This window comes from Sycon ciliatum, chromosome 2, assembly GCF_964019385.1.
Source record: "Sycon ciliatum chromosome 2, ocSycCili1.1, whole genome shotgun sequence".
NCBI classification, from domain to species: domain Eukaryota; kingdom Metazoa; phylum Porifera; class Calcarea; order Leucosolenida; family Sycettidae; genus Sycon; species Sycon ciliatum.
This window is the reverse complement of record NC_088644.1, coordinates 36,028,766-36,053,718: the sequence shown is the minus strand read 5'-3', so window position 1 is coordinate 36,053,718 and position 24,953 is coordinate 36,028,766. Positions and strand designations below refer to the sequence as shown.

General features: G+C 47.4%; 1 protein-coding gene across 1 annotated transcript; it reads left to right on the top strand.

Moving 5' to 3' along the window:
- Positions 1-732: 732 nt before the first annotated feature.
- On the top strand, positions 733-19,297 carry LOC135809860 (uncharacterized). The gene is made up of 4 exons (XM_065323300.1): positions 733-1,157; positions 1,315-1,820; positions 10,800-11,597; positions 18,505-19,297. Exons 2-3 carry the CDS (start codon positions 1,367-1,369, stop codon positions 11,555-11,557), a joined length of 1,212 nt encoding a protein of 403 aa, XP_065179372.1. The 5' UTR covers positions 733-1,157; positions 1,315-1,366; the 3' UTR covers positions 11,558-11,597; positions 18,505-19,297.
- The last annotated feature ends 5,656 nt before the right edge of the window (positions 19,298-24,953 follow it).

The following is a 24,953-nucleotide window of genomic DNA, read 5'->3' as shown; positions in this document are numbered from 1 at the left end:
CAGCTTGCCACTAGAGCACGATATGGGCAGGTCCAAATAACTGATCGTGTGAGAATTGGAAGAGCATGACGTGTATTCCGCTGTGAATCGTATAATTATGCGGATGGCGAGAGTTGAGGTATTCAACACATAATTATTATTGTAAGAACGATGCGACGCCAAACAGACAAACAATTATTATAATCATGCGAGGATCGATCGAGTACTAGCCCTCGGCCTACTGTCTGGCTTGGGATGGACCCGCTGGCCGCCAGCGTTCGACGCCAAGGCCAGTGGCTGTGTTCAGCAATAATTATACTGACGATAGGCCTCGCAGCTTGGTATCTAAGAAGATACACAGCAAGAGTACAAGCAGCAAATACTGGTAGTACTAACACGTAACAGTAGTAGAGGGTTGCAATGCCGAAAGATTCAGCATCAGCTCAGCGAGCTCCTTTCGAGGATGACCTAACGTCATAAGCATAGAGCAAGTATGGCGCAAGGTCCAGTTCGCACCCGGACCCGCGTCCCGCGCATGGTCTAGAAGAAATAACATGTTACTCATCATTCTGTATACTAAGCTGTTCCTTTTGTCTGATTACTACGAAAGGGTATACGCGTGAACCCATCATGGCAGGTCAAAACCTGTGGGTGGCTTTCCCTGGTGCCTTGGTGGGGCCCGGGGACGTACATGTACATGTCCACTGTACTACCTGACTGTACTCAGTCTGTAGCGAGTAAAAGCGGAGTGCCCGGCAGAGAAGACGACTTAGTCTTTATAAAACGACTGTCGGCGCTCTGCTTCAGAAGTGAGCTCTGCGCGAACGAGAAGCGTCCTGCATCTAGGATGTCTTTTAGTTGTAGTTGTACCTGTGAATGCTATGACTGTACTGTAAGTGGTGTGGACTCCGGTAACAATTATTATGAGCTTCTGCCGCATGTGGCCTCTAATTCCTATTACTTTGAAATTCTCAGGGCCGTGAAGTCCAAACTTGTTTCTTCGTTCTGTTGCATGTGTTTTCTATTCCCTCGCTGAACTGTCATTGAAAAAGAGGCCCAGCACTAGAACCTGAACGTTCTATGAGTTTGATCGAAGTAGAGTTTATGCAGATGCTTGTTATAAGACAATACGGTGTCACCTAGACAGGGAGAAATCCACAACCAAGCGACCTATCCAGGTGAGTAAAGAATCAGATTTTTCTACTACAGTGCGGGGAGAAAATAATTTGACACGCGTCCGCGAAGCGGAGTGAACCGCAGAGCAAGGGTGTGCGCCGGGTTGTGAATGTGAGTTCCAACGATTGATCATCTCTTGTGATGCTTCCGTTATTGCAGGTGGAAAAAATAACCGCGCCCCGATCGGCGACGGAAGAAAGACGTCTAAAACATGGCGGATATGGAAGGCACAGACGATCAGCGGAGTGTATCTGCAGTTGAAGATCATTCACCATCGCCATCGCCCGCTGCCGTCAGTAACTCACCAACGGTGCAAGAGGCCACAGGAACAGGTGATATCGGTAACGTTGGTGCAGTGCGGAGTCCTAGGTATCCCGATCGGGATGTCCTATCGATTGAGCATGGGGCTCCAGCAAGGGCAGCATCCGGCGACGAGAATGGAGGTGCGGATAGCAGCTCAACGAATAACGCGGAAAACCGATCGCCCAGCCTGCAGATTGCCATGCACCGAGTCTGGTCTGGCTGCAGACGCGCATCTCAGAATGCTCGCCTGGAAAATATGGAGGCAGAATCACGCAACGTTTTGGACAACAATGACCGTGTGCCCTGGGTAATTCCAGCGCATTTCCCCAACACGTGCTACACGGAGAAATTTGGCTACGTATGTAAGTGAACAACTTTCTTTTATGAGAAGCTACTAATGCGGTAATGGCTCTTTATTTCCAGCATTGCTCTACTCAGGATGGGGCAGATAATTATCATTATGCCTGGGTTCATACAGTACTGTCTGGCGCTGAAGAACGACGAGGCTAGAAGTTTACCAAGCCCAGCATACCAATATAATATACACAGGGACTCTACTGTACAGAGGCAGTAATACAAACAATAAGAGGACAGAGAAAGTGTTTTTACTCCGAGTTTCACGCACTAAGCTCTTGGATAGCCTGCAACCTGTCTGTTTTATAGGCAGTGATGCATGAAAATAAGAAGGGTCTAGGCTAGGAGGCTCACCCCGGCCCCCTAGTTCTTTGGCGACTGGCAGTGCTGTATGCCCTAAACGTCCTTCAGGGACGGACAGAATGTATCACAGGAAATTAATTATTTGAAGGAGTGATCTTTAGCATAAATAAACGATGTTGTTGCGCTGCTTTTCAGTATGTCAGTGGCGGATAATGCCCTGTATGAGGAGCACCCTTTCTGCACTCAACACTGTAAGGTAATTCGTGTACTCTCCATGCCCGCACACGTTCTATCATGCAGGCGTAAGCGCTGCCCGTTAGCGGCCAGCCTATTTCAACATTTGTCCTGCCGTGTGGAAGTGAGGCGTAAAGCTGTGTTCAGGACTGGTGTGTGTACGCATGAAACCACGTGCTCGTGCGTATTTTTCTGGCTTTTCGAGCGTCATGTGCATTGAAACGCACCGAAATAAAAATTCGTAAGTGCGAAAGTATGTGCAAACGTTGTCACTGTTTTGATATTGTAGTACTGTGGTCCCCACTGTTGTCTGATACTATTGGTTGTTTCACAATGTAGTTGGCGCCGCTAGCGATATATCAAGTTGTCACTGCTCTGACCGCCGAAGTGCCGGAAACAATTGTACACATGTACTCGAAGATGTCGCACACCCTAAAAATGCGACTCGAATTGCTGTTTTGTGAAAGCCTACACGAGCGTTTGGCACGCATGAAGCGCACGCATACCGCGTCCACGCGCCAGTTGTGAACACAGCCTGAGCCTTACCCCATATGCATCCCCTTCCACATCTGTGGCGTAGCATGTGAAAGTGCTGTGCAAACCTAGCCTCACTTGCTTCTCCTTCCACATTGGCATCACCGTGTGGTTACCTGGGTGTAAACGGTACCCGTAGCTGTACTGTCGGGCGCCAAAGAACGAAGCGCCCAAGAACGAAGCGACCAAGAACGAACGGGCTAGGATTCACCCAGCACAGCATACCAATGTACGACTGTGACTCAACTGTTCACAGACTTGCATATAAAACGACCTACAGTCCATTCAGAAAAAGATGAGCGCTGGATCTGGCGAGCTCCCGTATTTTGGTGATTTTTCGTGATGTTGTGGTACACGGTGCAGTGCCGCGAGACTTGAAACTTGAAACAGGATCCAGAAAAAGGTACATCAATTGGGGTTCGAACCGCACAATGTACTGTTCTGTAGGTGGTGTGAACGGCCTGGATTTTCATGGTTTTTCCCCCGATTCAGTGCTTTGGGGGCAAAACCTGGCCGATATCCTATTCTTGTTATGGCTTCCTTTTTGGAGAAATAGACTTCAGAATAATATTTGGAGAGGATTCCATTGGGATTGCCGAAAAAATTGTGAAAACTCAAAATTTGACCCATTTATGGCCAAAAGCTAGGATATCATCTTTTTATGAATGGACTGTAGGCTCCAACTGATGATGATAGGGAGGTTTCGCTCTACGTAATTACGTATGAAAATCCGCATGTCGTACGCGCCGGGGAGCGAGGGCAACTTTCATACGTAAATCTCTCTACGGATTTCCGTAGGAAAGCTCTTTCCTACGTTGGGTCCTCCGTAGGACTTTTTGAAATATATGTTCGCATTTTCCGCAATTGTCCATGGCAACATTCAAGCCGCGCGAAACACAAGGTACACACACCGTACACCACGTGCAAAATATCATGGAAAACGCGGTTTCGGTTCATGGTGCATACGGTGGGCGCATGCAGCCAACGCGTCTCCAAAGCAACAACGCATGTTGAGCAGTCGTGGAGAAATCACGTAGAGCGAAACCCAACAGCTCTGATTTTCACGTATGAAAATTCCGTGCAGTTCATACGTTATTTTCATACGTAATTCCGTAGAGCGAAACCTCCCTGATGTCACACCTTGACGCGGAACAAAGTCAATGGTGACTAAGTGGTATGCTGATCATTACCAACAGCAGAGCATAATTGTCAATCGCTTACCTGCAACCTTCGCAACCTCTCCACATCCAGTCATCTACGACAGCATGTTCTGGCTGAACACGTCACCTCTGTCATCGCACACAACGTTCGAAGCATACGCCAACTTTCTATTCAGCCGCTGGGTGAAAGGACCATTCGAAAAGAATGCCACCAGTGTTCACATTGTATTCGAAGACAGCAGCGTTGACATCGTAAGCCCAAAGAGCATCCTTCGCCAGGTGCGAGACAGCAGCACCCAGCACGAGGATTTCGCACAGGAACATGCCAATTTGTGACCAGGATCCAGTTCCCAAGAATTGGAAGCGCTTCCTATCGTGCCGACCATGCAAGCGACGCCTTGTGGAGTTCATCAGCATGGCGAGTCTGCGACTTGTTCGCAGGACCTTCAAATGTCACGAGCAGCAATTCGTCACCTCTGGTGGGTTCTCCGAAAACCTGGCAGGCAAGGCCCTTGGTATAATTGCTGGCAGGGCAGAGCTGTTTGAGTTTCCTTATGGCAGCAATGCCGATGAAGGTGACTCCAGGGTTTGGAGGCATACACTGCAACATCAGCACGCAATGGTGTACAGTCCGGACACCGACACGTTCCACATCGGCCTGCCCCTTGTGTGCAGCCAGTCAGTTTTCGTGCAGCTGGACATGCCAGATAGCCGGGAGCGAAGCTACATCTCTCTGAACGCCCTTCAGAGTAGCTTCATGGCTGATCCTGACCTGCAGTGTGTGCCGGCTAACAAGAAATGCCGCACCCTGCAGGTCGCGTTCATAGCCACAGGGTGTGATTATGTATCATTCTTCCGCTGCATCGGCAAGACGTTCTTCATGCACACCCTGGTGAAGAATGCAGCATTCATCACCGGAGGAAGTAGTGATGACGGGGTGCCAGGAATGCTGTGTACGACACTGAGAATGAGCATGGCTTCCTGGCATTCGTCCGCCTGATTGGTTGTGCATACCACCAGAAACACACAGCAGGATTTGAGGACAATGGCCCTCGGTCACTGCTGAGTCGGCAACAAGGAGCAACCGCCGAAGAACACCACACTACATGGCTCAGTGACATACGAAAGGTGGTATGGAACAGAGTGGAGCCAGAAGAGGACTGCCCTCCATCTTGGAGCGCCCTGCGTCTGCACTGGCAGAGAGTGTGCTGGGTGGCAAACATGTGGGCGCAGGCCACCCAGGAGCAAGTCAATGTTCTGGATCCCAATAAGTATGGTTGGAGGACAGACGGCAACGCTGTCAGTGTCGTCTGGGACACAGAAGAGCACATGGCTGCAGTTAGGTCACGAGTGATGCTGCTTACTCGTGGGTGCAGCTGTAAGTCTGGCTGTGTCACCAGGCGCTGCAAGTGCTACAGGTCTGGTCGCTGTGGTCCTGGTTGCAAACGTACTGGCTGCAAGAATGTTGTCAGCAATGTCGTCAGTGAGGACGGCAATATTCACCATTTCAACCCCGAGTCTGAGGAAAATTGCAGTGCTGCTGATGAAGACTCAGATGACGATGCTGATGAAGACGCCAATGATGGTACCGTGCAGCATGGCGAACCACTAGATGAGCACACACCCCAACCCGCGCTCGTCGACACCACCACTCCTGCAGAGATTGAAGAAGAGCACATGGAGCCATGATCGTCACGGTTCTGTGCAACTATGGAATGACTGTAAGTGTCAATAATATTTTATAACCAGCTTTAACCAACTTTTCATGAGACTTTGTGGTCGGTGTGTTCATGTATGTATTAATGCAGAGATCAATAGATTGCCAAACATATCGACATACTGGTGGACAAAATATACCAAGGAGCTTCATTTTTGGTACTAATAGTTCGGCTTAGTCCCAAATCTGCCGTGACACGATAGCCCTAGGGTTCACACATACGCACAAGGAGGAAAACGAGAAAACAAAGCTCTGAGCGTTCACCTCGATGCAAGCACAAAATTTGTGCTAATGTTACTTTTTTCAGATTATTGTACTGCTCAATGGAATTTCGGGCCGCACCTTGTTGCATAGTCCGATCACATCTAATTTCACACTGGTAGAACCCAAGAGAATAACCAACAACTTACAATGGTAGAAACTGGTGTCCGTGACCGATGTCCACCTCTGCACACCCGAGAAGTTGAGCGTGCACGAAATACGAAAAAGGACGACGTCGAGGTAACCTCTCCTGATGGATCCCAAATCAACACAGCTAGTCTCAGGGGAAGGCATAATACTAAGAAGAGAGTGGGCACGTGCCAGTAAACTAGTTTACAACAGCTACTTCATCCACGAAAAGCTGATATAGTCCATGATGGTTCACAAAATACCAAGAAAACAATTGGGTCGGCGTCGTCGTTTTCACCTCATTTTTTTTCCCCGCGGTTGCAAATAAAATTGGCCTCATCAGCGCCTTGGCGCATCGACTGAGGTAGGCCTGTTTCGGTGGCACTACACACTACATCTCTGAGTTACCAGGTTACAGAAAATATTTCTAGGATTTTGACATACTACACAATCGGGTATCATATAAGTGGGGCCGCCGGAGTCAACTTTGGATAAGAAGTAGCTGGGATTCTACATACGTTTCTCCACTCACCAAGAGGGTACGTCTTACCCGAGTTCCATTGTACTAATATTATAATTCTGCCATTTTTCGTCTACCCTCATGCAGATAACCTCCAGTCACGTCTGATGAAAAAGGATCTTACTTTCTCCTTTGCTAACAGATCTGACCGGATTCCCTAAGGAACCAATTTCCAGAATAATTATTACGGCGCGGGAGCCTGAGAGTTGATAAATGCTCCTTGCAACTCTTCAGCGTGCATCGATAATGCTGGACATTGCCCCATTTCAAGAGATTTGTCAGCAAGCTCAACCTGATGTCAATCGGATACTCCAGAGGGCACAACTTCCAGCAGGTCAGTGCTTCACCTATGACGATCCGATTTTGTTGATCAGATCACCCTCATACGGTGTGGCACAACATTTTAGGTGGAAAGATGTAACTGCTGTGTAAACTGTATGGCTTGGATTACAATACTTTTTCACTGTGTACGAGCAACTAGCATTTTTCACCTGAAGGAAGCCGATGTTCATAATTATGATAAATACCTTTAAAGCCAGAGTTGTCTGCCACATCTAAGTCACCTGTTCAAATCTGCGAGGAGACACTAGTTTTCATTAAAATTATCTAATTGTAATCTAATCTAATATCTAATTGTAAAATGAAGTTATGAAAAGTATTAAATCTACAGACATCACCACGCAACATGACACTTTTTCAAAAGGTAGATTTATTGATTTCCAGAATCGTTTCCTCGTTCCGATGAGGAATGGAATATTACGGAACTAAGGATCATAATGAATGAAACTAAGGTTTAGGGCATGACCGATTGGGCAAATCCCAAGCAAGTGGGCTCTGAGTAAGCGTGAACGTTTGGCCGAATCCGATCGAATCCAGAGTAGGTGTACTTGGAGTGGAATCCGACCACACCGGCCTACACACCGGCAGTGGAAATGGACTTTGGCGTTCTTGGACAGCTTTCACTGAATCTGTGTACGATATGCGTACATTCTGCGTACTACAACCTTGTTTTGTTCGATTGGGCCATCGTTGCTTGCACCACACCGCCTGCTCGCATTCAATCCACATTCGCCAATCGATGACACCCAAATTACAGGTGGAATCCTGATAACTCGACCCCCCCCCCCCCCAGATGTGTCAAGAAAAAACTTATCCATACATTCTAATTGGCACCACCCCCTCTCCCTCCCTCCCCCCCCCCCCACACACAACAGCGCACAAGGGTTAGATCAAGCTTAAGCTGGGAGTGATTCTAGCAACTGGTAACGTTATGTTGGCTCTGTTTGGAGCTTCAAAAGTGTTCTGATGAACATGTCAGTCCTTTCTTATCTCTATAGCTCCTGGCAGCTGTGTAAGTGGGCAGAAACTATTCTTCATTGCTCTGGAGTGGGAACATCCTGACCTTTTTTATGGACTGGAGGTTGCACTTTAGAAGGAGGAAGGGGGAGGGCACCTAAAAAGCACTTGGGGAGTGTCCTACGAGATCAATTTTGTGCCAGAACCATCCTTGTCCATACGTCCATACTACTAAGCGGATATGCCCAGTTGGAGGTTTGAATGATCAAACATTGTTATGTGGGAATCGTATTAATAAATTCAATCCTGAGAAAAACTTTTCTAATTCAACGGTATGTTCGAATTAAGCCATATTCGAATTATCATGATTCCACCTGCACTGGAAAAAGTGAAATACCTGACACGTAAGTCTTGTTACAAGTGAAATATAACTACAAAAAAGATTCTGTAAAGCACTAGTTTCATTCATTGTGATTCTTAGTTCCGTAGTACTACACTGATGAGTTGGGAAAAGAGGAAAGTCGATTCTGGAGATCAATACAATCGTGTATTGCGATAACAGCATATCACAAGACGGAGGGCACACTGTGTGGACAACAGACCTTGTGACATGCTGTCATCGTGATACATGCAGAACATCAAGCAAGGCTTGCCTGTAGCAAATCAATACAGCCACCCTTCAACAAGTGTCATAGGTCCCTCAACTAGTACCCATCTGCTTCACCTCCTCTCTTCTCTTCTCTGTGCTTCTCTTTTCTTCTCTTCTCTTCCCTGTTGCTATGTTTGTGTCATTTATGTTTTCACCACCAGTAGGAGTCCTTTCGTTTCCCTGCTGCCCTGCTCGTGTCATTTTTTTGGTTTGTCTGCTTTTTTATTCTCCATTTCTAGTACTTGTTCTTCCTCGTCTTCTTTTCTCTTTTTACCAGTGGGACCATTGTTATCAGGCTTAAACCTGTTTTGGAACTCCACTGTCAACAAAGTCAACAAAAACAACAACAAAAGCAACAACAATAACAAATAACAACACAACAACACAACGTGAGATTCGAACTCGCACTCATGCCCTGTAGGCAGTCCCTCGAAACACGTCGCATACAAGCATGCACACTCTACTGAATTGCTTCACATTACGATCCTGCCATTGAAAGCCCTACTGCTATGTGGATAAACGTTGGTGGCCAGCTCTCTTTGACTGTACGGTTCAGGTTATTCATGGGATAGCGCCAGGCCTGACATGGGGAACGTCTGCGCCGTCACCTGAAGGCCACCATCGATGCAAACACCTTGGGTGAGGGTTCGGGAAGAAACGAAAGCACATCGAAGTGAGCTTGGTTTGTGTTGGTGTCGATTTTGGGTTGGCCGGCTCTAAATGTGTTGTGCCTCGGAGTAGAGGGCTTTCGAGACGAACCATTAGGTACCATGCGCTTTTTGATTTTTCAGCACGTCCATTTTATCTGAATCCAAGTATTACCACCTTTCCCTCTCCCTGTGAGCCCTGGCACGGAATCAAGAATGACAAGAATGGCTTTGAAAAGCAAACTGTTCATGCACCAACAAAACAACAGCACCGTAGCGAAAGGAAATGTTGTGCTAAAACTTCTTCAGCTGAGCACCTCACAGCTTGCACAATGCGCTCCATTCTGATTTTCACTCGCGTTCTGGTGGAACGTGGGTGAGCCTCCATGCACTGTATGTCGTGAATCAGAAAACGGCTGCTGTCCGTGGCTCTCACTGAATATCACGTGGCACACACACATAAAGTACACATGGATTACTATCTATGTCATTCGGATGTTCCCAAGTTGTACATTGTACTGTTGAGATACCGAATTCAAATAAATCAATACAACACAATACAAAAATACTTTCAATTAACCATCCATAATGTTTCAGTACTCCCTGCCAGGTTTGTGCCAAATTGTGCACATCTGGCTTCAAGATCTGATGTAGTCGGTGAACTCCAGAGTGAAACTTGTTCTCAACTTTCCCTCGTATTACAGTCAACTTCGCTGAGAACGACTGCGGATATAACGACAATTCGCGAATAACGACAGAATTTCCATGCCCAGAGCAAAGTCCCATCCAACTGTAACACATATAAAGAGACTTCGGGTATAACGACACTTCGCGAATAAGGACACTTTTCTGATGCCCCGCCGAGTGTCGTTATAAGCGAAGTTGACTGTATTATCATTCCCTCAAAACCAGTGAAGATTATTATCATTATTATTACAAGTATTTTATATTATTTTCAAACGAAGGTAAGTATTACTGAGTTCGCAAGTATCCACGCAAACACACACACACACACACACACACACACACACACACACACACACACATCCAGTCAAATAAGGCCCTTGTCATAAAGTATCCGAACGTTGTCGGTCTCTTCTCATCAAGGATTGTATAGGCTGGAGTCGTGACTCGTGACAAGTGTTGTGCTGAGTGTTTTCATCCCATTTTCTCCACGCCGTAATTATAAGTTTAGTCTTTCCAACTTGAGCCATTCCCTGTACAATCCTTAATGAAAAGGGACCGAACACGTTCGGATACTTTATGACAAGTGCCTTATTTGACTGGATGTGTGTGTGTTTGTTTGTTTGTGTGGATACTTGCGAACAACAATAATGAGATGCCTTTTGTCGGCTCTTCTGCCTGGATTTCGTTGACAGATGCGTTAAGCCCATGGATCCTTCCATGAGTGACATGCGAACTGTAACTATTATTATTATTATTATTATACTTGCGACCTAATACTTGCCTTTGTTTGGAAATTATTATGCGCCTCCCAACTCTATTTTTATCCTTTTAATTCGTGTTTTCTCCCCAGGTGGCATTCTCGGCGGCCTTCTGCTGTTTATTGGCTGCATTGGAGGTGTCGTCGTGCTGAAAGTGGATGCAACAAATATGAACGGAACATTTGCAGTTGTTGCACTCATTGTTCTCGGTGCACTTGTGACTCTGTTCCTGGCCTTTCTCCAGTGCCACGGCCGTTGCTGGATCAGCCGGCGTGAGTTCTACAATCACCATCAGCTATTGCTCGCTCTTCACACAAGGCGTGAATCAGCCTCCACTGTGATGGCCAACGTTGCTATGTCTCGCGTTCCGCCGTCGTACCACTCGTGTGTGGAGCCCGTGATGGAACCGGAGGAGATCCTTGGCAAGCCGCCGTCCTATCGCAAAGTGGTACTGGGTAACGCATCTCGCACCACCGCCGACCACCTGGCCGTGGCCCGGATGTTGCAGCGTGAGCAGCACCGACGCATTGAGCGAGACAGTCAGCACCTTGAACGACAGGTTCAGGTAGACACGGACGTTAGGTGGATGCGCCGCACACGATCACGCCAAGACACATCCGTTGACAACAATCCAGAGACAGAGGACTACTCAGATGTGGTGCTCAGTAACCTGGCCGCCCAGAATGAGGAGCACTTACCGCCGATGGCACCGCAGTCACCAAGTGAAGAGGAATCATCAGCTGCTGCTGTTTTACAGGCGGTGAGCGACCTTGTGCAGCATTTGGATCCTGAAATGCCGAGTCATGACAATGATGTGGAGGAAGTGGAGGAAGTGGACGAAGAAACATGAATGGGCATGCATGTACATCTCAGCTACATCATAACGAAAGGTATGCTACTAATTGCTGTGGGTAGAGGCAGGACTATAGCCAGAACAAAACTGAAGGGGGGGGGGGGGAGGGGAGGGCTCATCGGACCCAATTTTTGTGAGTTTGCTGCCACTTTGTGCTGCCATTTTGGCTGCTACTGTCACTGACACCAGTATATACGGCAACGAACCAATTTACTGCCATTCTATGTATCATTCACCGACCACTGGAATATGCCATCGAGTATGTTAGAGGCAACTGATGACCATAGGAAGCAGTGACTCATAGAAAGCTGTGCTACAACATGATGTGTACTCATCATGCATTTATAAAGTTAGCGCTAGCTCTCTGAACGGTGGAGCAAAATTTTGAAAGGAGGGCGGTCACAGAGTGAAGGAGGGCGCAGCACCCCACTATGTCACTTGACGAGAACCCTGAGACCCTATACTCATTTGTACTTAGTCCCTGATTTCAGTGGAAATGTGTGTGCGGGATTGTGATAAAAGAATCGGCACAGTAGTTTGGCCAAAGGCTTAGCAGCTTATATTGAATACTCGCAAGGTTTAAGGGCAATAAGATTAAATCTGTGTTGGTATACCGTTGTAAAGTCCAATATATCGCTACAACGATCATTGGTTTTAATGGTGTTTCGACTGGCAAAAACGCATTTTTCTTCTGATAATATCTTACACCCAGTCACTCTATAGCTGATACTGACTGTACATGATCTCCATGGGTGGCACATGACTGACTGGTGCAGCCTTGCCGAGGACCGTTGTGACCTTACTCGCTGTTCAAAGTCCTGTTCTCCGTGAATGGAACACTGCCGGTCCATTCACGCACGGGGCGTTATATGACGGCTTTGAGCAGCAAAGCCAAGTTAGCCCACGCATGCACGTGTTTTGTCACGGGTTCGTCACGCGGCACATGAATAAAAAATATTTTTTCCGAAAATGGTGGATGAAAAAATAAATCTTGCGTGGCCGCTTTGCCCTGCCTCGTGTCAGCAAAGCAACTTCCTTGTCAACAATTTCTGTCATCCAGTTAGTCAAAGTGACTCAAGGTTGTGTTTTCGCTTGGTTGAAATATTTATTTGTTGCGTGGGCAGATAGAGTAGCTCATGGTCGCAGTAGTGAATTTCCTGGAGTTCATGAGGCCAAGCAAGAACTACTCCAAGCAGAGGACCAGTTATTTAGGCCTCGACATGGCGAGGGGCGTTGACGCCAACTCAGAAATGGCTGTGATTACCTGTCAAAAATCTAGCCAAAGAAGTAGACAAGGAGCAGAGGCATTTACATGGACAACGTACGATGGTGGTTTGCAACATGCTACTACTGCTGCTGGAGCGACGTTGAGTGCAGGGACGATCGTTGATCATCTACGTATCAGGTGTGGTTGTCAAACGCTTGTGGCCTTTGATGTGGATATGAAGGTTTTATGCCCACTGTGCGTTCGTTATGCACCACATCTGCTGTGCACGTGGCATTACCCTATCTCAGGGAGAAATCATCAACCCAGTCATTCTGGGTAAAACTATTCCTGATAGCTGTGCAGGCCAGCACAAGAACCAGTACGCTGCACTAAACAAGGTGATCATGTTCGTGTGCTTGATGGTCAATGGAATGAGTTCAACTGAAAGCAACGGTTCCGCAGGTCTTCGACAACCTCAGCAAGGTGGTCGGCCCAGCAACAGTGGTGACGGTACTTGGCATAGAAGTCGACAGCGTGAAGCAGGTGATGCGGCTACCTGACCAGAAGTTATTTGCCTTTCTAGCGGCTTTGAGTGAGTAGTCCACGCGCACTGGCTACACAACGCGGGAACTGCTGTCGCTGATCGGAACCTTGTCCTTGCCGCAAAGGTGGTTCCTCCTGGCAGGACCTTCATCCGTCAACTCCTGTATCTTATCTGGACAACTCTGTCTCAGTCACTAGTCAACATCGACACAGAAGCTTACTTGGACATCGAATGGTCGCGCTCCTTTGCCGCAAACTGGAATGGCCAATCCTTCTTCTACGATGTCGCGTGTTCAAAGTCCCCTGACCTTGAGCTATTCACGGATGCCTCTGATGTTGGCTTCTGCAGTTTCTATCAAGGACAATCGTTTTTGGGGCAATGGGCCGCTGAGATGCAGCATGAACCTATTGTGATTACTCACTTCCGAGAACTGGCTTCCACAGCCAACCAATGCCTGGTGCCAACTCCTCCGCTGAACTCGCCGCTCTGATTGCTTCCAGCAATGATCGCATGAGCGACTCATACCTTTAAGCCCGGTATTTGCGCACACATAATCTGATGTACCCAGTTCCGGCTATGGCCGAGTTCCGGTCCCTGACCGCTACTGCCGGCAGCTCACGGCCAGTGTTTGTGTTCGTCGACGGCAGCTACTTCTCCCGAGTTTGCTCGACTAAGATCCTCAACTGCAACCGGGTGAGCTCCCATTCTGTGCGCATTGGCGGGGCCACACTCATGGCTCACCGGAGTACAAGTGTCTGTGAAGCAGCCATATGCCGTGCAGGCTGCTGGCGAAGTGCAGCATCCGATCACTATGTCAGGCGTGCAGCCGGTATGCCCTCTGTACAATGGCTAGCAGCAAAGACTGGAACAGCCCACGCCCATGTGGTGTTGAGAACAGAAGTGAGGTACATTTTTAGTGTTGTACAGTGTTGTGCCGTCCGCTTGTTGTGCAGTCCTTGTGCTGGTGTGGCTCTGTGGGCATCACTTAGGGGTTTGCCATGGTTACTTGTAGGAAGTTATGCTAATGAGCGATGCCGTGAGAAATGCTTGGTCGTGAACACTGGTTTTTGGGAGGGTCAAATGCATTTGCCTCTCAGTGTTGTGCTGTACTGTCTCAGTGTTGTGACACCTGTATGTTGTTGTGTGGTTGACCCGCCGGTTTGAGGCATGGGTGGTCAACTGTGTCTGTTGTATCGGTGTGTTCCCGTTTGAAGTTGCCGGGCCACCATGTGGTTGACCCGCTGGTTTGAGGCATGGGTGGTCAACTGTGTCTGTTGTATCGGTGTGTTCCCATTGGAAGTTGCCGGGCCACCATGTGGTTGACCCGCCGGTTTGAGGCATGGGTGGTCAACCGTGTATGTGTATCATTGAAGTTGCAATACATACATTGCTGTGACTCGCCCGATTGCTGTTGCCGGGCACCTACGCATTTATTTGCCTACTTGTGAAGAGATATCTCTTCTGGTTTATTGCATAATTCTTGGCTCAATGTTATCCACGGTGTCGCTCGATGCAAAGTCTCGTAAATATTTATCAGACAAAATTAAAAGAAAAAAAACCATGGCAAACCCCACTTCCTTGTATTCTATCTGCTTGGTGTACATGTGTCCACGTTTTGTACGTTTGGCACGCACATGCGTGTGTGTGTGTGTGCGTGAGAGCGTGTCTGGATAAATGTGCATATTGATGTTTTGTTTGTTTTAAGTTTTATTGTGTGTATGCGTGCATGCATGTGGGTTAATGTATTTCATAGCGAGGTCCGTCTCGAAATCTCCGAGACGACCAATCAACAACGTACTTGTGACTGGTCATCCCTGAAGTGGCGTCGTCAGATTCTGTCCTTGCTGTATTTTCATCATGTCTTTTACCAGTTTCCGTCTTTGCTAATTCGTTTCAAATTCAATGTATCCCTTAGTTGTCGTCACCCGTCCTCTATAGTTTTACCTCGTTCTGGCGCCCATTTCCTTAAATCCCCTCTCTTCAGTTTATCTGTGGAATGGAACAAACTTCCAGAACACATCCGCTGCGTTCAGTCCTCTGTCAATTTTCGCATTGCTCTAAAGGCTCATTACTCACAGCATAGATATTCTCTGACTGGTATTCCGAACTTTTCCGTTTGAGAAATTTTTTTTTCCTTGAAGTTAATCCTTGCTGGGTTCTTTTTCATCTAAATGTCCCGCTATTATCTGCAGAGGTGATTTCTTCCCTCGTCGATTTCTTTCCTGCTTTTATACCTCGATACTTATATTGTAGGTACTTGTTTCCCTTCTTCCCATGCTTCATCTTCCACTCTCCTCTCCCCCATTTCCCCATTTTTCTTGCGATATTTATGTGGGAGACTTCCGTGATAAGCATCCATTTGCTTTTGGAGAATCCTTTTAAATAAATACAAATACAATACAATACAATACAACATTTCCGCCAAGGTCATCTGATTTAAAAGCCTGCTCGTCCGCATTGTTTTACTGCTCTTTGCACAATGAGGCTGATCTCATGTTCTCTTGACTTGCACCCAAACCCCATTGGATAATTTTGTCGCTAAAAGAGCACCAGCACCGGCAACCGCAGGAGCAACAGCAGCAGCAGCAGTTGTTGTTGTTGTTGTTGTTGTTGTTGTTGTTGTTGTTGTTGTTGTTGTTGTTGTTGTTGTTGTTGTTGTTGTTGTTGTTGTTGTTGTTGTTGTTGTTGTTGTTGTTGTTGCTGCTGTTGCTGTTGTTGCTGCTGCTGTTACTTCGGCTTCTGCGGCAGATGCTGGTGCTGGTGCTGTTCCTGTAAACTGTTGTTGCTGCTGCTGTTACTTCGGCTTCTGCAGCAGATGCTGGTGCTGGTGCTGTTCCTGTAAACTGTTGTTGTTGCTGTTGTTTTTCTTTTTTTGTTGTTTTTGTTGCTTTGTTGTTTTTGTTGTTGTTTTTGTTGTTGTTTTTGTTGTTGTTGTTGTTGTTGTTGTTGTTGTTGTTGTTGTTGTTGTTGTTGTTGTTGTCGTGGTCGTGGTCGTGGTCGTCGTCGTGGTCGTGGTCGTCGTTGCTGTTGTTGTTGGATTTGTGGCTTCGTTTCTGCTTGCAATGGAGTTGTCGTTTGACAGTCTGAAGCATTTGATGGACCTCAGGAGGAGTAAAGAGAAGGAAATAGTTGGCATTCATCGGACGTTCCAGTGCGGTCAAAACATTCACGAAGGGCACGTAAGTCAAGTGCCCGTGACTCTTGGAGAGGGAGACACCATAGTCAACATGTCTTGCTGGGCTAGCCAGAGCAAACACAAACAGCACAAGATCTTCCTCACCTTGGACTTGGAGGATTTTCAGATTCTGGAAAACAGGTGCACGTGTGCTGCTGACTACGGGACATGTAGCTGTAGTGTCTGCCAACTTGCTCGTGTCTGAGGCACTTCGGACTAACATCAGAAAGTGATGCAAGCTGACAGCACTAGCGGGAGGAATACAAGCGCTTAGGCTTCACAACTCTTTACTTTACAATTCCACAAAGAACTGAGAGAGAGCGTGGGGTTTTATAGGGCAGAGAGCGCAGCTTGGGTGGGGGTGAGGGCAAGGAAAGCAGTAGAACAGCAGGACTAGAAACAGTCACTGTCACGTGACTGTGTGTGTGTGGGGGGGGGGGGGGGGTGGACCTAAGTGGCGAGCAGTTAGGCAACAGGAAAAAATGACATCGAAGACTGTGTAGTGAAAGGAAAGTGACTTGTAGGGCGCTCTATTGGGCGGGAAGGATGCCGAGAAACACCGCTATTCAAAGAAGAGAAGCTGAATAGAGCGAGGGAATCTTATGCTTGGTGATTAAGAGGGCCGGGGATGCGGAATGGTGCATGAAGCAGGACTGCAGTCTAGTACAGGAATCAATGTAATGCAGAGTACAGCATGAATGGGTGTTATCGATCATGCCGTGCCGGGCATGCGCTTAAGGCTAAGTGGTGGCGTGGGAGAAGCGCTCACACTGTACATTGTGTACTGGTTCATGAACTACAGTACAATGGAACTAGGAGGTTGTGTGATAGTGACTTTCAGGGATACGACATCCGCCTCCTCTCCGGAAAGACACGTCCTCGTGTCTGGGGATGTAGAAGATACACGTGAAGGTACAGACCCTCAAAAGAATTGGGCGCGCGGATCATCTGGCGGTTTCGAAGGTTGTATGGACGGGGAGCGACAGGGGTCGTGGCATTAGCAGGGGAACAGGTGGAACGGGTTGAACGGGCTCAGGCGGGTGGAGAACAGGGAGGTACTGGGCTGGGGCAGGGGGTGGTAGGGGTCTGGGAATGAATCATTTGAGGCAATCAGCATGTACGACTTGTTGGCGCAGAGTGATGGGATCCTTGATCTGAATGGTGATATTGTCTATGACACGACTTACGTTTTAGGGTCCGTTCCAGTAGCAGTGGAGCTTGGCGGAGTTTCCTTGGGGCACGACTGGGCTGTACAGTAGTACTAGCTTTCAGGGATACTACATAGCCATCAGCGCGCAGTTACCTATTTCCTGTGTGCAGCTGGAGATCAAATCCGCTCCCTGCACGGTGCAAATCAAGCTTGCCTCCGCTGTAACTTGACTTTACCCTGTACCTCACCTCACAACCAAGGCAGTGGGGTACTCTATCTAGAAGGATTCAGCCGTCCGTACCAGTTGAAGCGCTCAGCTTTCAGAAAGTGTCAGCTGCCAGATCTTAGTTCGCGATGATTTCTTTCTTATCGGACGTTGAGCCAATAATAAAATTCAGAGAAAGGAAAGAACATAATGATGGTGACGAGTTAAGTTAAGTCCCTAGTTGTTGCACTTTTTGACTATCATTATAATAATTATAGTATCTACAAGTCATGTAGTTACAGTGGTGAACAGTTACTCTTGACTCGTAACCATAATATTCGTTTCCTTTCTCTTTCCTATCTCCTCGCAACTTAACGGAATGCAATGATTTTTGCTCTAAATGACCACACCACCTTTGCACCACCTTGAAACAAATTCAAACCCTGGTTTGTGGTTGGGATTGGGAGGGGACTTTTGAAAATTGAATCTCCTTAGGCTAGCTGACACCAGGATTCTTCTCCTTCGCGGTTTTACTGTGTTGCAAGAGCATGTCCACTGCAACAATGGCAATAGTTATGCTGATGTTTGCGGAACCTGTGGTTTCTAGTTCAGCTACGGCATGTCATACATTTTATCCTTTCCTGTGCTTTGTTTTGAATCCAGGCAACTAATCCGTCGAACTACAAACAAATCGCCGTAGCCTTCTAGGAGGAGAACACCGTGTTCACTCGTCACGCGTACCATACAGCCCAACCGGAGAATGGCTGGTTGTGCTAACTTGATCCCGCTTTAAAAACTAGCTGGCTGTCTCAGAGCTCCTTCTGCGTGTCAGCAAGCACGTCATCATCTTAATCATCTTAGAATGATTCATCCATCACTGCATCAGCAAGTGTCGACCCTCAAGATAATATAATGAGACCATCTGCAATGTTGGCAATAACAAAGCAAAAACAAAACATCGAGAATTCACTAGTGTTCACTAGTACTCACTAGTCGAGGGAATGGAAGAAATCATTATTTTTATTTTATAGTAAAGGAAAGGACCAAGGAACTACAAGTTACGCTGTAATGTCCACTAACACCACCAGTTACTTTTAAAACAATCAGCTCATGCGATATCATTGCATGGCACTGACTGATGGTACTGACGTTCTGCAACTAACTGGCTATCAGCTCTAGCACATCTTGGATGCGCACTCCAACAGCCGTTCAACTTGGTTGAAAGTTTTATGATGATATAGGAGGGGAAGATCATAGCGCAACTTGTGGTTCCTAGGTCCTGTTTACAAATTCATCTTTGGCTCTGCATGTGAGTCTAATACTATTATCATTATTTTTTTTTATCATCATCATCATCATCAGCCTTTTCGCGTTGACATCGCGAAGCAAGCTTGGCTAGTCTTCGCTTATTTTTTTTTATACCATTTTCCTTAAAAGGAAAATGAAGTTGAAGACACTACTGTGCTCTGCAGCTGTACTTATGCATACTTATGCATAATTATTATGGTTGAATTCTGTATGAAACTGCAGGAGGCCTCACCGCTTCTAATCTCTGAATTATAATTATGGTGGTAAAGACACAGCATGCAGGCAGGCACAGTGGGTTGGTCAAAGACCATGATTGAGATACGAGCATGCATCAGCAAATCGAATTTTCGATTTGATTATTCGAATGGCAAAAAGAAAATCAGCCCGAAAGTTCGAATGATAAAGAGGTTCAGCATGTAGCGCAGTCCAGTATTTTCGAATCGAGTTTTTTAAGCCTGAGTCACTGGGATTTTGAGATGTGCAATGGCTGCGTTTGTTGCAGAGCAAGTCGATTTGTTGGATTCGCTTCTCTTCCTTGAGTTCGCTGAAGGTCACCTGGACCGAACGGAGTTGCTGCAGTTTCTCATTGCCGTTGAGGATGACGCGAAGCGGCGGATGCTTCATCCGATTCAGGCTATTGGCGATAGGATCTCTTTTGGAGACCCCTTGAAAGGCGGATCTCGGCCGAGCTCCTCCGCTATCCCTTGCATTATCAGGAGACCCGCGGACGAATAGCTGAGGGTGGGCCCAACACTGCCTCAGCAGAATGAGATCCATGGTGAGGTCGAACCCGAGTCACTGCCTTGAATATTTGGCACACTTTGAGTTTGAGTTGCCCTCTCCCTGCGGGGAACTCACCATAGACGCAGATGCCGAGGCAACGTCAGCAGGGCTACTGGGAGCAGGAGGCATATACCGGGGCTGGTAGTTGGTGTAAAAAACCATGATTCCAGGATCTTGAAAGGAAACAAAAAGCACACTTGACAAAACTTTTCACAGTTCGAGACAGAGGAAAGCGTCAAGTCCGGTTCGACTGTGCCTTGTGCACTTACAACTACGACTACATGACGTAGTAAGAACTACAAGTAATAAGTAGCTACTAGCTACAAATTGTAGTATTTGCGCAAGTACAGTGCTGGCAACTGAAATCCGACCCCCCCCCCCCCCCGAGCGGTGCGCTCACATCGCTATTATTAAAGGCCCAACGCGGGATGGTAAAATTACGAAACAGAGACCGCTAAAATGTGAACCCACCGCTCAGGGGGTCGGATTTCAGTTGCCAGCACTGCACGAGTACTTGTAGAGCGCCGTGTACTGTAGAGCACCCGCGGAGCATTCGAAAAGTATGGTTGCGGGCATTTTCAGTCGAACAAAGCCCTGGTTTCGACTGATTGAGTGCTTTTCGTGACGATTCTCGAATTTCACTCGAAAATTCGATTTGCTCATGCTCCGTATTAGTGATCCATACCACTATTTGCATTTTGCGAAACAGAATTCAAGCATTATCAATGCTATTTTGGAGCAGAGTCGCGAGCATACATGTACAGGTATTGAAAAACAGAATCAATCAAATTAATTCTCGAGCATTATCCGCCGGGGCCCATGCAGCACGAGTAGTCTAAATTAATTGCAACAGCTGCTGATGACTACGAAAGCCACACACCCTGCTGTCCCTGACATCAAGTTTGGACGTATCCCGGTTCCGGAAGCCAACACCATCAAGCTTCTTGGAGTGACATTTTGACGCCAAGCTGTCATTCCGGGATCACTTGCACTCGATTGCGACACGTGGCTGCCAGAGACTGGGTGTTCTCCGTCGGGCTTGCTGTGTGTTAGATTACCATGGCCGGCTTTGTGCGTGCAAGGGATTTGTGCGACCTATCCTTGAGTATGCTCCCCTTGTGTGGATGGGAGCTGCATCCAGCCACCTCGCCCGACTCGACAGTGTGCAGAAACGTGCAATGGCCATTATTGGCCCTGGTGCCCTTCTCCAAAGCTTGTGCCACCGCCGAATTGTATCTGGGCTGGTATACCTGTACAAGCTCCAGTGCATCCCAGGACCACCCCAGCTCACCGCCATGATCCCCCCTCCAGCCAACCATGTAGAAGCTCGGCGCACCCGGAGTCAACCCCCTCCTGGCCAGCAGCACCGTGTGCAGCTGCAGCAAGTCCTGGACAGGAGAGCACCTGCCTATGCTTCTCGCTCCTTCCCGTTTCCTGTCATCTCAGTATGGAACAGCTAGCCAAGCGAAATTGTAAGAGCTCCACTCAGCTTGAAGTGGCTCCACACGTTCAAAGAAGATATCCTCTAAAAGTACCTCACGCACCAACACTGGCTGATGGCTACTGACTTCTACGGATGAACTATTGACTGTGGCATGGGTCATGTTCCTTAGTTCGGCTATGCTGATGATATTGGGCTTCATACCTTTTATTATTGGTTTGTTTTGTTTGTTATGAGTTTTTGGTTTTCCACCCGGTTTAGTTATAATTTAAATTATTATTTGGTGCAGCTTTAGGCCCTAAAAGCGCTATGTGGTTTATGATTTTCCTTTTTCTTAATTTCGTATTTAGCGCTTTTGGGCGTCATTATTTTCTTCTCATTATTTCGCACCAAGTTATTATTTTTGTGGTATTCTCTAGCTTCTGTTTGTTTTGCAGTTGTTCTTGTGCAACCCCCCCCCTCCCCACACACACACCCATTTTTCGATGCCTAGTTGCAACGCTGACGCCGAGACCTCTGGTCCGTTGAGTTGCTCTCATCACATCAGCGCTCAGCACGTCGTCCCTACATCCCCTATGTTTCGTTTTCCTCGTTTCTTTTTTGTTCTCCACCTGTTTTCCAGTAGGGCTGTGTCAATAGTAAAAAAAAAGTCGTGTACCCCATGTGTCTGCAGACTCTGCTCTAGCCCAGTCGTAAAATAGTATTTAAATAGTATTTTACGACTCCCTGCTCTAGCCTATAGATTGCAGGACAGCCGGGTACACGTGTACCTGGCGCAACCATTTCAACCGGGTCGGAGCTAGGCACCGCGGTGCCTAGCGCCGACCCGTTTGAAATGGTTGTACCGGCGGATTATGCCGGCATAAATATTGGCATAATTTGGTGGTTGAAAATTTGGAGCATAATTTTTTGGCATCCTCTCGGAGGTAGGAGCATAACTACACGATTATACCACAGTTCTAGTACTGATGTACAATGTAGGCTATACAATTGTGTACAATGCACCTGATCAGTGCTGGTGGTCTGCATGGCAAAGGTTTCGGAGGCCATGCAGGTAGTGTTTTCAATGAAAAGCAGGGTAGAAGTCATGGCAATACATTGTGGTATGCTCGAACTCGTCTTCTTCAAAGTTATTTCTCACACTGACACAGTACATGTAGCAGAAGATGCGAGTGAATCAGACTTCATCAGGTATCCCGGGGTGGACGAGATTGTGGCGGGTAATCCGCAAAACGGCTCCGTGTACATGTACATGACATTACATTTGTACATTATGCATGTTACGAAGTCATGACCAGTCTGGATTTTAGCAGCCATGATATGATTGCAGGCTACGGATATTGCTCTAAATTGATGTATAGTTGATGTTCGGTCATGATGGAAGGAGAAGTGAAGCTACGGGAGAGATGAGCTGATTATTCGCAGGGTGAGGCCCAGGGTCACGGACATCGGTTGGACGAGTATGATGATTACGAAGACAGTTGAACATGATAATTTTCAAAGGTAACTCAAACTATTTTGGCAATGAAATAATATTTTTACTGAAGTACAAAAGAAATCAAGTAATGAATGGAAGAAGCATTGTTTTCTCTTTTCCATGTTGACCTCTTTATGCATGGACACCTTGGTATGGGGATACTCATGTACATGTACTGAAGTATTTTGTTATACTTATGGCCACTTCGGACCAACGCATATGACAGATTGGTTTGCAGGCCTGCCTGCGAATCATGAGGTCCCGAGTTCAAGACCCGCGCTGGTAGCAGGGAGCGTGTAAAAAGACTTTTTACGCGTGTTGAACTGCGCCGACACCCACGGTCAACTGGGTACTCACAGCTCGGAGTGAGAATAACAAGGATGCAGTTTACAGGGTTATGGGCCGTTACGCGCCCGATTGGTTGAGAGACTAACCTCCTCTCCCCTGACTCACTTGTGAGGTCTGCATTCGCCACTAAGGTTAACAGGCATAGTGGTGACCTGCGGATGCGAAGGCTAGTTTGTGTGTTTCTGAACGAACATTCAAGCGATGCCGACGCGGATCTCGTGAATATTGTACTATATATATGGCCACTTGGAACTTGCAAGTACGAAAAAAGGCACAATTTCCCGAACTTTGAGGCTCCATAAGTACAACAAAGTGAATATAAATTTGCATGTATATGTACATGTATATCCCCGGATGCCAAAGCATAATATGAGGATTTTACGAGCATAATACGAGAATCCATGAAAGCATAATTCCTTGATTTCGCGAGCATAATCCGCCCGAGCCTAGTCGGAGCCGGGTACACATGTATTCGACGCGTGCCTCTGCATGATCTGTCACACATACAAGCAAGAGTACATAACCACAAGCCATGTCTGAAAAGGTTGAAAAAGAACAGAAAACAAACACACACACACCTTGGACCTTGGACGCCCATCGCGTAGCGATGATGGCTCAGACGCGGCAGTGGGGGGGGGGGGGGGGGGCGTGCCTCTTCAGGTCACCAATGCGGCCAAAGGGACGGCCACATGCGCAACGGAACTCTTTCGGTCCAGGTGGAGGAGGCCGCTGACGACACAACCACACACACACACACACACACACACACACACAACAAGTTGTGCCATATAATACGCATGAATGTAGTCAGTCTTTTCAAAGTTCGAACTTGTAAAGTACCAACCGGGTCACAGGTGGCCCGGTACTATATTTTCAACCGGTTCCAAGCGCCGCCCAACCGGGTTGATTACCAGGCTCACCCGGCTCTGGAGCAGACACTGGCACCCGTGCTGCCGGTGAGGACTAGTACCCGAAAACGGGAAGTCGCAAATGACATGTACTCGTACAGTGAACGTGTACAAATTCATGTAATACTCAGTATGTCTACCCAGTGTGTAAGGGAAGGGGTGCATTCTGGTGTTACCATGGAAACATTACCCGATCGGGTGGACGGCCACGGGTGCCCGTGCTACCCGTGGAAAACTACCCGAACTCGAAGAAAATGCTACCCGGCTCGGCCCTACCACCATTATAATTCAATCTTAAATTAAAATGGAACACCAGTAGCATTGCACAAAGCTGCAGAGTCTACCTCGAACTTGGGCTGGCTGTCCTTATTAATAAACATTGAGGGCCGGTGAGAATACATTGGCATTAGAGGACAACAATTGAAAGAACGAGCGACGGTGATGACGGAGAGAAGGAGAGACGACAACGAAGACAGGTACAGACTACGTAACCATGTTAGTGGATACTGGGGATAAGGCAATATCACTGTGAGACCGAGAAAAGCGTATCCATGTAACATGCCATGCTGGCGAGATCAGCAATCGTAGCCATGGTCATACAGGGCCGTAGCAGCCTGTCCGACTGTCAGGGCCTTAGACTTAGTACTCCGGCCCAGCCGGTCAGGCCTTGGCCTCAACGGTTGATCCAACCAATTCGTGGCAAGCGGCGTTTTTCACTCACAGAGTACACGGGGTAGTAGCAGAAACAGTAACTTGAGAAGTATCCATGGAGGTGAACAATAGACACCATGCCTAAACTGAACAGGCTATTCACGTGACAGTATTAGGTTACCAAGCCCTCAGGAAA